The 12500-nt window shown below is 41.2% G+C and overlaps 2 protein-coding genes across 2 annotated transcripts in view; both read right to left on the reverse strand.

Moving 5' to 3' along the window:
- Positions 1-212: 212 nt before the first annotated feature.
- The window catches only part of LOC137437584 (homeobox protein Hox-A5), a 48309-nt gene continuing 36021 nt past the window's right edge, over positions 213-12500 (reverse strand). The window contains exons 2-3 of the mRNA XM_068132039.2: positions 598-1437; positions 213-474 (exon numbers count right to left, since the gene is read on the reverse strand). Coding sequence (XP_067988140.1) covers positions 227-474; positions 598-1087 — 738 coding nt within the window. The 5' untranslated portion in view covers positions 1088-1437 and the 3' untranslated portion in view covers positions 213-226. The remainder of the gene's footprint in view (positions 475-597; positions 1438-12500) is intronic.
- On the reverse strand, positions 8961-10916 carry LOC137437594 (homeobox protein Hox-B6b-like). The gene is made up of 2 exons (XM_068132050.2): positions 10285-10916; positions 8961-9937 (listed from the first exon to the last, which is right to left on the reverse strand). Exons 1-2 carry the CDS (start codon positions 10745-10747, stop codon positions 9666-9668), a joined length of 735 nt encoding a protein of 244 aa, XP_067988151.1. The 5' UTR covers positions 10748-10916; the 3' UTR covers positions 8961-9665.

A 12500-nucleotide genomic window follows, 5' to 3' on the forward strand; every position in this document is an offset into this window, starting at 1 on the left:
TCTTTTGTTAAATGGAGAGACAACACAATACACGGAAATAGTTCATAATTATATAGTTGACAAGCGTATAGAACGAGATAAAGCACAATTACGAAATCGTACATCTCACCTTGGTGACAAGAGCGACTTATCGTGCAACCTCATTCAACGGAACACAAAACAACAACAATTAAGCATTATTTTACTGGATGCCATATGAATGATTTATGTAGAACACGCCCTTCCTTTAGCCGTGGAACATTCCAACTTGGCTGGCCATGCTGAGACTTTTCAACTTGTGATCTTTCTTCCACTTCATGCGCCGGTTCTGGAACCAGATCTTGATCTGCCGTTCGCTCAGGCACAAGGTGTGGGCGATCTCGATGCGCCGCCGACGAGTCAGGTAGCGGTTGAAGTGGAACTCCTTCTCGAGCTCCAGGGTCTGGTAACGTGTGTACGCCGTTCTTGAGCGTTTGTGGTCAGATCCTACACCATCTGTGGATTACATATAAAATACGGAAATTAAATGACATTTGAGATCAGTCCTCTAAATCATACTAAACCCATTTTTATAACATTGTATGTAGGAATTTGTGTCTCTGGCATGAGAATACTCACCGGCATTGTTGAGATGTAGCTTCCTCATCCACGGGTATATCTGTGGTTGCTGTTGAAGCATTCCCGGCCCAATTTCGGCCGACCCTCGCTGCGCCACTGTTGCTGCCTTGCCCGGTGAGGCCGTTTCTCTGTCCGTGAAGCTTTGCTGCGCAGATTCCCCACGAAGCCCTTCGTCTTGCAGCATTCCAACCGACGCGGCCTTCGAGACACCATCGGGAGGGCCTTGCTCCACATTCACCGCACATGATTTGCGAGGTACCTTGGCGGATTGCTCAAAGTCTGCGGTCGGTACCCGTGTATCTCCTGTTTGCTCCGGCTGACGATGACCGAGGTCGAATCCAGAGAGCTCGAGGGGGTACCTGGAAGGGTTCATGGTGTACGAGTCCTTGAATGATGAATTCGTCGATTCGGATTCTCCATAGCCAGGGGAGAGAATTCCATAGGCGTTCTTGAAGCGAGGAGCGAAAGAGTTCACGAAGTACGAGCTCATTATTTGAATGAGTCCAGTTTCATTTGTTGCCTTTTGCTTTCCCTTCTTCCTTAATTTATTTATTTGTTTGTTTCAAAATATGCGTGACCCAGGCTCGACGTCGCGCTGCTCTCGATCGTCGTATATATGAATAATGGTAATATTCCAAGCCATGCTGGATTCGAGTTTTGATGAGGGTTGCCAAATATGGACGCCGGTTTCAGGTCACGTGCTCTTTGTTGACCAGTCATAAATCCGGACGCGGCGATGTCTAAAGGGCGTCTCTATGAGTTGCGAGCACACAGTGCACAAACTCGGGCTACGCTGCATTGTTGCACAGCGTCATCTACCGGCCTCTAAGGCCACTCCGGCTGAAAAACAGAAATGAAATAAAATATAATAAATACTGCAAGCGATTAGAGCCAAGCACAAAAGAAGTAAGGTAAGGAAACGTGCCAGATTTAAACACATATTAATTTCAACTGGCTTTTAATTTGCACACTTACACGTTTCAATACCCGGCACGTGAAAGAAATCGCTCTAAAGTCATAACCCGGAGTCAAGGATTATAGAGACAGAAGGTTGTTAAACAGCCTGCGTGGTTTAACGGTTACGTTTATAGGCGAGGAGAGCTTAGGCGACGATAAACTATAACCACTCCCTCGTGCATTTTGCGCATTTAACATTGCAGCATTCGTCCCAGGCAAGAATTATATATATATATATATATATACATACATATATATATATATACATACATATATATATATATATATATATATATATATATATACATACATATGTATATATATATATATATATATATATATATATATATATATGTGCATATATATATATATATATATATGTGCATATATATATATATATATATATATATATATATGTGCATATATATATATATATATATATATATATATATGTGTATATATATATATATATATATATATATATATATATAGTGCGTATCAAAAAAACGGTAATCCGAATTCAAGGGGTTAATATGCAATGGTTATTTATTTTGACAATTTACATGTGGTTTTCTAATTAAGAGGAGATCCTCAGCTTTCCATTGATCCCTTCCATGCATCATTTCTGTCACACATGACCGAGTACATGTTCATTGAAAATGACAAATTCAAATCGCATTTTTACAAGTTTGGCTAATCGATGCAAGTCAGTATAATTGGTGCAAAATGAACGTCAGATGTGAACTTTTCTCAGGAATGATTAGCCTTTATGCACCCACCCTTTCAACATGTGCATTGTGCACCTCCCCTTTCAACATGAAGCTCACAGCGGCGCCGCATGCCCTGAACTGCTCATCTCACCATAGCCGGGTCATTGCGCAAAGCATCTACTTCATGTCGAATACGGCCCTGCAATTCGTCAAGATCATGGGGAGGAGTTACGACCACCTTGTTCTTTAAATGTCCCCAAAGGAAATAATCACATGGTGTGAGGTCAGGTGATCTTGGCGGCCATTCCACTGCATGGTTGAGGGCGATGACTCGGTCTCCAAAGAGTTCCCTCAATCGATCTCGGACAGCGATAAGACGATGTGCTGGGGTGCCGTCTTGGGCCCACCAGAGATATCTGAAGACACCACGAACATGTCGCTCAAAGTTCTCCTCCAGCTGCGGTAAAACTTCATCATTGATCATCTGTAGATACCTGTTTCCATTGACATTCCTTTGAAAGAAAAATGGTCTGATCACCTGACCACTTCCACAAAGTCCCAACCAAACAGTCCACTTTTGTCGATTTATGTTGGTGTCAAAATTAAATTACGGGGGTTGTCCTGTCGGTGCATATTCAAGAACATTATGGGTATTGACCTTGCCGTCCATGCCGAAAGCAGCTTCATCGCCGATAACGAGATACCGCAGGAACTTGGCATCTGCTTCGCAATGTGCTATCAACCATCTGGCAAGCACCAGCATCCTGGCAAAATCCCCTGGCGTAAGTTGATGCCAGATGTGAATCCGATATGGATGTTGGTGGCGGTCCAGTCTTGTGATTCAGTTGAATGTTGCCGAAGGCAATCCCGTCCCATTTCGTCTTGCACTGTTATCCCTAGGATGCTCCAAAACTTGCTGCCTCACTGCTGCAATGTTCATTTCCGATCGCCCAGTGCGCCTCCTACCAGAATTCACCTTGTTGCAGTTGAGGCTCGTGCCATGCTCTTGGTATTTTCTAACATTCGCCCAGATGGTTTTGGATGCTGGAGGCTCCCGTTGTTCTGGGGAACGTTCCCTGAACGCATCACGAGTTCCCTGCAAACTTCCAGTTTGGTGAAAGGTTGTAACCACGAAGGTCCGCTGTTCAGTCGTAAGTTGAACCATCTTTTCAATGGCTCAGACTGTCTCCAAACCCATAAACTGCAGGTCCATCTTAAATAATCATCTTAAACAAAGGATGACGCAACCGACGATTACCAGACCAGCTTAACAATTTCACATAATCAACTTGGCAGTCGACAAGTAATGCGTCCATTTAAAACTGTCTTGCACCGATGAGCCAAACTTGTAAAAATGCGATTTGAACTTGTCATTTTCAATGAACATGTACTCGGTCATGTGTGTCAGCAATGATGCATGAAAGGCATCAATGGAAAGCTGAGGATCTCCTCATAATTGGTAAACCACATGTAAATTGTCAAACTAAATAACCTTTGCATATTAACCCCTTGAATTCGGATTACCTTTTTTTTGATATGCACTGTATATGTATATATATATATATATATATATATATATATGTGTGTGTGTGTGTGTGTATATATACACACATTATATATATATATACAGTGCATATCAAAAAAAAGGTAATCCGAATTCAAGGGGTTAATATGCAAAGGTTATTTAGTTTGACAATTTACATGTGGTTTACCAATTATGAGGAGATCCTCAGCTTTCCATTGATGCCTTTCATGCATCATTGCTGACACACATGACCGAGTACATGTTCATTGAAAATGACAAGTTCAAATCGCATTTTTACAAGTTTGGCTCATCGGTGCAAGACAGTTTTAAATGGACGCATTACTTGTCGACTGCCAAGTTGATTATGTGAAATTGTTAAGCTGGTCTGGTAATCGTCGGTTGCGTCATCCTTTGTTTAAGATGATTATTTAAGATGGACCTACAGTTTATGGGTTTGGAGACGGTCTGAGCCATTGAAAAGATGGTTCAACTTACGACTGAACAGCGGACCTTCGTGGTTACAACCTTTCACCAAACTGGAAGTTTGCAGGGAACTCGTGATGCGTTCAGGGAACGTTCCCCAGAACGGGAGCCTCCAGCATCCAAAACCATCTGGGCGAATGTTAGAAAATACCAAGAGCATGGCACGAGCCTCAACTGCAACAAGGTGAATTCTGGTAGGAGGCGCACTGGGCGATCGGAAATGAACATTGCAGCAGTGAGGCAGCAAGTTTTGGAGCATCCTAGGGATAACAGCGCAAGACGAAATGGGACGGGATTACCTTCGGCAACATTCAACTGAATCACAAGACTGGACCGCCACCAACATCCATATCGGATTCACATCTGGCATCAACTTACGCCAGGGGATTTTGCCAGGATGCTGGTGCTTGCCAGATGGTTGATAGCACGTTGCGAAGCAGATGCCAAGTTCCTGCGGTATCTCGTTATCGGCGATGAAGCTGCTTTCGCCATGGACGGCAAGGTCAATACCCATAATGTTCTTGAATATGCACCGACAGGACAACCCCCGTAATTTAATTTTGACACCAACATGAATCGACAAAAGTGGACTGTTTGGTTGGGACTTTGTGGAAGTGGTCAGGTGATCAGACCACTTCTGGAACAATGTGCTCTGGACAGATGAGTCAAAGGTAGAGCTATTTGGCCACAGTACCAGAAGACATGTTTGGTGAAAACCAAAGACAGCAATTGACCACGAGAACCTGATACCAACTGTAAAGCATGGTGGTGGAAATATTATGGTTTGGGGCAGCTTTGCTGCATCAGGGCCTGGGCAGCTCACCATCATAGAATCCACTATGAATTCTTCATTGTACCAGAGGGTGCTTGAGGATAATGTGAGGCCATCTGTCGGAAAGTTGAAGCTCAACCGAAGGTGGACCTTGCAACATGACAATGACCCTAAACATACCAGTAAATCCACCAAGGAATGGCTGAAAAGAAAGAAATGGAGGGTTCTGGAATGGCCAAGTCAAAGCCCGGATCTAAATCCCATCGAGATGTTGTGGGGGGATTTGAAACGAGCTGTGCATGCAATAAACCCCTCAAACATCGCACAGCTGAAAGAATTCTGCATGGAGGAGTGGGCAAAATTTTCTCCCAGTCGATGTCAGAGACTGGTAGACAGTTATAAGAAACGCCTACTTGAGGTTGTTTCTGCCAAAGGGGGCAATACCACCTATTGGAGCCAAGGGTGTACTTACTTTTTCCACATGCGAAATTTGCATTTATGTTTATTTAAATTATACAATGGACTACAAAATGTAAATGTTTCATGATATTTGTTATATTATATCACCTTTATCTGTCAATATTGTTGAAATGAAGATCAAATAGCTGTATGTTGAAATATGTTGAAAAAGTCAAAACTTTACATGGGGTGTACTTACTCTTTCACGTGACTGTATGTACACACGTGTGTGTGTGTGTGTGTGTGTGTGTGTGTGTGTGTGTGTGTGTGTGTGTGTGTGTGTGTGTGTGTGTGTGTGTATATCTATGTACATATCTGAGTAAATCCTCCTAACTGATGAAATGGTAATGATATGGCAGAAGATTGAAAACTCCATCTAAACTAATGAGATGAGAGAGTGTTGTTTTGATAATGGCAGCATTCCTCAGACACTTGTCAACTCGTAATAGAGACATTTAAATAAGCTTTCTTTCAGTAAAAATGTAGTGTATAGACAGCCATTTATTTTGGCGTAGAATTATGACAATCGCCGTGACCAGAAGCACTGGAATGCCCTGTTCTCATCTGTACATAAATGTAATCGTGCAGGATATTATATAACACTTTACCTGTTACTTCAATAATAATCCTTCTGATTTAGGGCTACACAGGGGCCGTACTTGGTGCTTTAGAGACCAATGCCAATCTTACTTTAATACCCTGTCACTTCAATGCTGTTGTACATTAATTACAGTGCAGCATAATATTTATAAATGTATCTAAACACTGCCTCCTTGGCAGAGGTAACAATAACAGTGTTTCCTGCAATTGCTGCTTTGTGTGGCCTGTATTCATTCCATCTATTTAGTCCATCTATCCATTCCACATATTCATCCCATTTATGTGTTTCATTTTTGAATTCCATATATTTATTCATGCGTTAATGTGGCGACAAAATCATTCAAATTTGATTGTAGTAAAAATGTGGGTTGACACTTCTTTCGACATAGCATGAGATGTTGAGACTAACATGTATGAAAGGAACAATCCAGTAAAAGTCTGCAAACAGTGGTCCGGCATTGCCCCAGTAGCCAATTATTATTTTGCAATGTAGTCGTAAAAATACTCCGGGTATGAGGGATCGTTAGTAAGTCTGAATCTGAACGTTAAAACTCAATGATTGACATCAACACAGCTCATTACTTCCCGCAACAATTTTTTTCTACAGTCTTTTGATAAAAAATTTAATTTAAATTATCGCTTTTATTTTCATTCGACTCTATAAAGTATGCTATAGGCTATACTATGCTACGCCATATGATGTTAAGTTATGCTTGGGTACACTATGTTGGGCTACACTATGCTTTCCAATATTATGCTAAGCTATACAATGCTGAGCTATATCATACTATGCCAAGCTATACTATATGCTGGGCGAAACTATATGCTGGGCTATATTATACTCGGCCAGGCTATACTATATTCTGGGCTGTACTATATGCTGGGCTATACTATATTCTGAGCTATACTATATTTTGGGCTGTACTATATGCTGGGCTATACTATATTCTGGGCTATACTATATTTTGGGCTATACTATATTCTGAGCTATACTATATTTTGGGCTGTACTATATGCTGGGCTATACTATATTCTGGGCTATACTATATTCTGGGCTATACTATATTCTGGGCTATACTATATGCTGGGCTGTACTATATGCTGGGCTGTACTATATGCTGGGCTGTACTATATGCTGGGCTGTACTATGCTGGGCGATACTATATGCTGGGCTATACTATATGATGGGCTTTACTATATGCTAGGTTATACTATACTATGCTGAGCTATACCATATGATAGGCTATACTATACTATATGATGGGCTATACTATATGCTGGGCTATACTTTATGCTGGGCTATACGATACTATGCTGACCTATACCATATGATAGGCTTTACTATACTATATGCTGGGCTATACTATATTCTTGGCTATACTATATTTTGGGCTATACTATATGCTGGGCGATACTATATGCTGGGCTATACTATATGCTGGGCGATACTATATGCTGGGCTGTACTATATGATAGGCTGTGCTATATGCTGGGTGATACTATATGCTGGGCTATACTATATGATAGGCTATACTATATGCTGTACTCTATGCTAGACTGTACTGTATGCTGTACTATTTACTAGCTATACGATATGTTGGGCGATACTATATGCTGGGCTATACTATATGCTGGCCTATACTATATGGTAGGCTATACTATATGCTCGGCTATACTATATGCTCGGCTATACTATATGCTTGGCTATACTATATGCTCGGCTATACTATATGCTCGGCTATACTACATGATAGGCTATACTATATGCTGTACTCTATGCTTGGCTGTACTAAATGCTGGGTTATACTATATGCTGGGCTGGGTATACATATATAGCATATAGTATAGGGCTGTACTATATGCTGGGTTACACTATATGCTGGGCTGGGTATACTTATACAGCATATAGTATAGGGCTGTACTATATGCTGGGCTATACAATATGCTGGGCTATACTATATGCTGGGCTATACTATATGATAGGCCATACTATATGCTGGGCTATATGCTAGGCTATACTCTATGTTTGGCTATACTATATGCTGGGCTATACTTTATGCTAGGCTATACGATACTATGCTGAGCTATACCATATTATAGGCTATACTATACTATATGATGGGGTATACTATATTATGGGCTATACTATATGCTGGGCTTTACTATATTATCGGCTTTACTATATGCTGGGCTTTACTATATTATCGGCTTTACTATATGCTGGGCTATGCTATATACTAGGTTATACTATACTATGCTGAGCTATACCATATTGTCGGCTATACTATACTACATGATGAGGTATACTATATTATGGGCTATACTATATGATGGGCTTTACTATATGCTAGGTTATACTATACTATGCTGAGCTATACCATATGATAGGCTATACTATACTATATGATGGGCTATACTATATTCTGGGCTATACTTTATGCTAGGCTATACGATACTATGCTGACCTATACCATATGACAGGCTATACTATATTATATGATGGGCTATACTATATGCTGGGCTATACTATGTGTTCGGTTATACTCTACTATGCTGACCTATACCTTATGATAGGCTGGGCTATACTGTATGCTGGGCTATACTTTATGCTAGGCTATACTATACTATATGATAGGCTATACTATGCTATATGATGGGCTATACTATACTATATGATGGGCTATACTATATGCTTGGTCATACTATGATAGGGTGTACAATCCACGAGTAGAATACAGAATGACTATAGTGGCTATACTAGTTGCATTTGTAATATATTTAGAAGTTGCATTCACTGCAAATTAAAATACTCTAAACAAACCACAAATTGTTAATAAAGTTTATAAATGCAGAAGCTGGACTTTATAAAGTTTTATTAACATAATTCGACTGGATGAATCATAACAACCTGCATCAATTTAAACTACACATGTTGTTTGAATTCGACATTTGTGTACAGACAATAAAAATGTAAATACAGCATTCGAATATTTACAGTTTGACAACTATGGTGCTTTGTACTAATTATTATTATTATTATTTTTAAATAAAATGCCAAATAGTTCAAATAACATTTTATTTAATTTGTTCAAGGTATTTCTCTCTAACCTGAATACATTATATTTTTCAGACTTATTTTTCATACTGCAGAATTTATTATACTATTGTACAAGTTGTTAAATCACGTACTAAAAGCACGATCATACCCATGCCGTTGCATAACAATATATTTTTTTCATCATTTTTATTGTGCAAAATAATATTTGACATTTACACCAATACAGAAAGTATATAATAATCACGATATTTGCATATACCATCACAGATAACATGCGGAAAATATTTACAGTGTTCCATCGTACGATGCCACAAATCAAAGTTACTTCAGGCCTAGTACAACAAATCGGATGATGTAATACGCTGCATATCTTACGCATACTTAAAACTGTTTTTTATGGCAATAGTAGGATTTGTGTAATTGCAAACGTATTGCAGACGACACAGATAATATTAACAAAAAATATAGACAATCATTTACAAACTATGGTTCAATATAACACAATCAAGTCCCTCCTGTATTCCCATCTGTAGTCGCCGAGCGTTCTATCTCGGCCTTGCTTTTTTCCTCCTGATTATTTTCCTTTTTCCACTTCATGCGCCGGTTCTGGAACCAGATCTTGATCTGCCGTTCGCTCAGGCACAAGGTGTGGGCGATCTCGATGCGCCGCCGACGGGTCAGGTAGCGGTTGAAGTGGAACTCCTTCTCGAGCTCCAGGGTCTGGAAACGTGAGTACGTTTGACGTCCCCGTCGCCGGTCACCGCTCACCATGAGTCCTGCAGCGCACAGAGCGTACGCAACCACACTCGGAAAGCTGTTGTATAGCCGAGATTCGGCCGAAAGGCATCAATGGCCATCGTGAGCCGAGATGACCCCTGAGCTCAGTGTTGGGCTTTCAGGAGGAGGATCTCACCTGCACCAACTACTCCAATTTGAGTACTAAACTGCATGCAGTGGATTACGTTGCAAACCAACGTTAAATTATCGAATTCATTTAAACTAATAGACATTACAGAATGTATCTGCTGACTGAAGTTAACTCTATCGGGTGTTAGACAGTCGAGCATGCTACAAGAGAAGAACGCACACTGAAGCTGGCCTGTGCTGGCAAACACGCACTCACCACTGTGCGAATTGCTCCGTTTCATCCACGGGTATATGGGCACGGCTTGCTTGGTTTCCTCACACGGAGCCGATGTGGTCAATCTACAACCTCTGGCCTGCTCAAGAACAGGCCCAAGCGCTAAATGCACCAAGGCTCCCCCCTCACGTGAGCTCAAACCCTCTGGCACAAGTCCGAATGCGGTGCATTCTTTGTTCGGACACGAAACGTTGCAGCTGCGTAGGTCGCATGTAGAGCGCGGACCGCCGAGGCCATAGCCTGTGTGGTTCGTGAAATACGTCGATGGGCGGAATGAGTGACCCGGCTGTAACGGCACCCCAGCAGCATAAGGGTTGTTTACGTATCTTGAAGCTTCGCAGGTGAGAGGATAGAGGCTTGAGGCACATGGTTCTGTGAAAGACTCCTGGCTTGATGTTTGAAGACCCTCTGGATAGGGTGCTGAGTTGAAGAAATAGCTGTTCATAATGGTGCTTAGATAAGCTCCGTCTTGCTTTTGTTCGTATTTTGCTGTGATTGGAAAGTTGGGAGAGGACCATAAGTTTTTTTTTTCTTCTTTCGTTGTTTCTTTGTTTCTATCTTTGTCTTCGTCTGTATTTCCTCTGAAGCAACGTGTATCCCCTTTACCCAGACGAAGTCGGATGGACAGGGCCGGCAAGCAGAAATCGGAAACATCCAGCCGGTCACGTGATGGCCGTACCACCAATGAGCGTGAAGCGAGGGATGAAAAATTGTGTCGAGAGACACCAGCGTGGAACGCGGTAGTAAAGGAAGCAAACTCGTGTCAACCCAAGAGCCTCCTCCATACCTTCTTTCATTGTATGGTCTCAATGTTCCAAGGAATGTTTTGCAATTATACTTTTATTTGCATCCTTCATTATGTGGGTTGAAATCAAAGCAGTTGTGAAGTACGTGTTAATATAATGATGGGTATAGATGTTTTCCTGGTGTCTCTTTTTTGCTGTAAATGTCTTGAATGATTTAACGTTGCAATAATTCTTCCTGTGTACGGGTTAAGCACAAAACTTTCACTTTGCGGAATTAGGAAGAATTATATTTAAGATTATTCAACGTCATTGACACACAAAATTCACATACACCCTTCAGGAAAAGTAAAGTCCGGAAAGTAAAGATGATGCTTCCATGAAGCTCATCTGTTTACGGAGCCAAAAAAAAGCAAAAAATCAAAGAAATAAAAAACACACAACAACCTTACAATACAGATGAGAGTTATAATCGTCAGAATTGTCTGATGTTTCTTCTTTATTTAATGCTTCATTCATTATTCACCTTGGCTGGCCAAGCCTACTTTGACAGTGAGGCATTAGTTACGCATACACGGAGAGATGCGCTTTGGCTTAAAATGAGATATTTGAAAACAAGAACGACACTGATTAGTATCAAAAGTCAACATTATTTGACGGTGGCTTGGCTACCGTTATAGTTGCAGTGAGAGATGAATTGCCGGTGAACGTGTGCGACAACAAGTGCGCAGAGCTCACACTACAGACGGCTCGAGAGTTGCCTCTGCACGGGCGGTGCACGTGCATTAATGAACGACCGCGTGTTGTACTATACTACACATTCGCGAATGTTTATCATATATTTGTGGCACAATCCCCTTTTTTGCACCTTTGTGGGGGATTGTGCAGCATGTGGTTTGCCGATAGAGCTCGGAATTCGGATGCGGCGGTATAACATCTGCGCACCCCAGATCAATTGTTTTCAGGCGGAAACTCGGCCGCAATAAAAACTTTTGTTCAAGCAGAGACTGCAGAGTTCGTGGCAAGGGCAGAAGTGCACGCAAATGAGCTATGGAACACCGCGGGCGCTTACGACGGCGACATGAAAGACAATTTTTTTTTTTGAGCAACCTCAGCTCTTTTTAGAAAAGAATTGGCGCACTGTGACGATTTATTGAATCTGGAAATGTGCCTGTTTTGCTTTATTTGAGTCGCGCGTTCCTCTTTCCTCGTTCCTCAAAGGCAACATTTAGACCCACATGACGAATTCAGATGAGAGTTTGATATTCAATTATACAGACAAGGAATATGGAAATATGAGAAAGGGTCCGTGAATAAATCCAAAATCCAAATTGTCATCAATCTATATTTTAACAGAAGAAATGAAAACGATACCACTTTGCATATCCCAGAGATTGTCAGTGCGTGCGAGAGTTTGTTTCGGCAACGTGAATGCAAACCTGAATCAATTTTATA

Source organism: Myxine glutinosa, chromosome 1 (assembly GCF_964187855.1).
Source record: "Myxine glutinosa chromosome 1, kmMyxGlut1.1, whole genome shotgun sequence".
In the NCBI taxonomy this organism is placed as follows: Eukaryota; Metazoa; Chordata; class Myxini; order Myxiniformes; family Myxinidae; genus Myxine; species Myxine glutinosa.

Bases quoted from the DNA above. Each gene is read 5' to 3' on its own strand.
- LOC137437594 (XM_068132050.2), bottom strand. From the start codon at position 10,747: ATGAACAGCTATTTCTTCAACTCAGCACCCTATCCAGAGGGTCTTCAA. The intron at 9,938-10,284 runs GTGAGTGCGTGT...TGTGCGCTGCAG, and splicing joins ACGGAGCAATTCGCACAGTG to GACTCATGGTGAGCGGTGAC.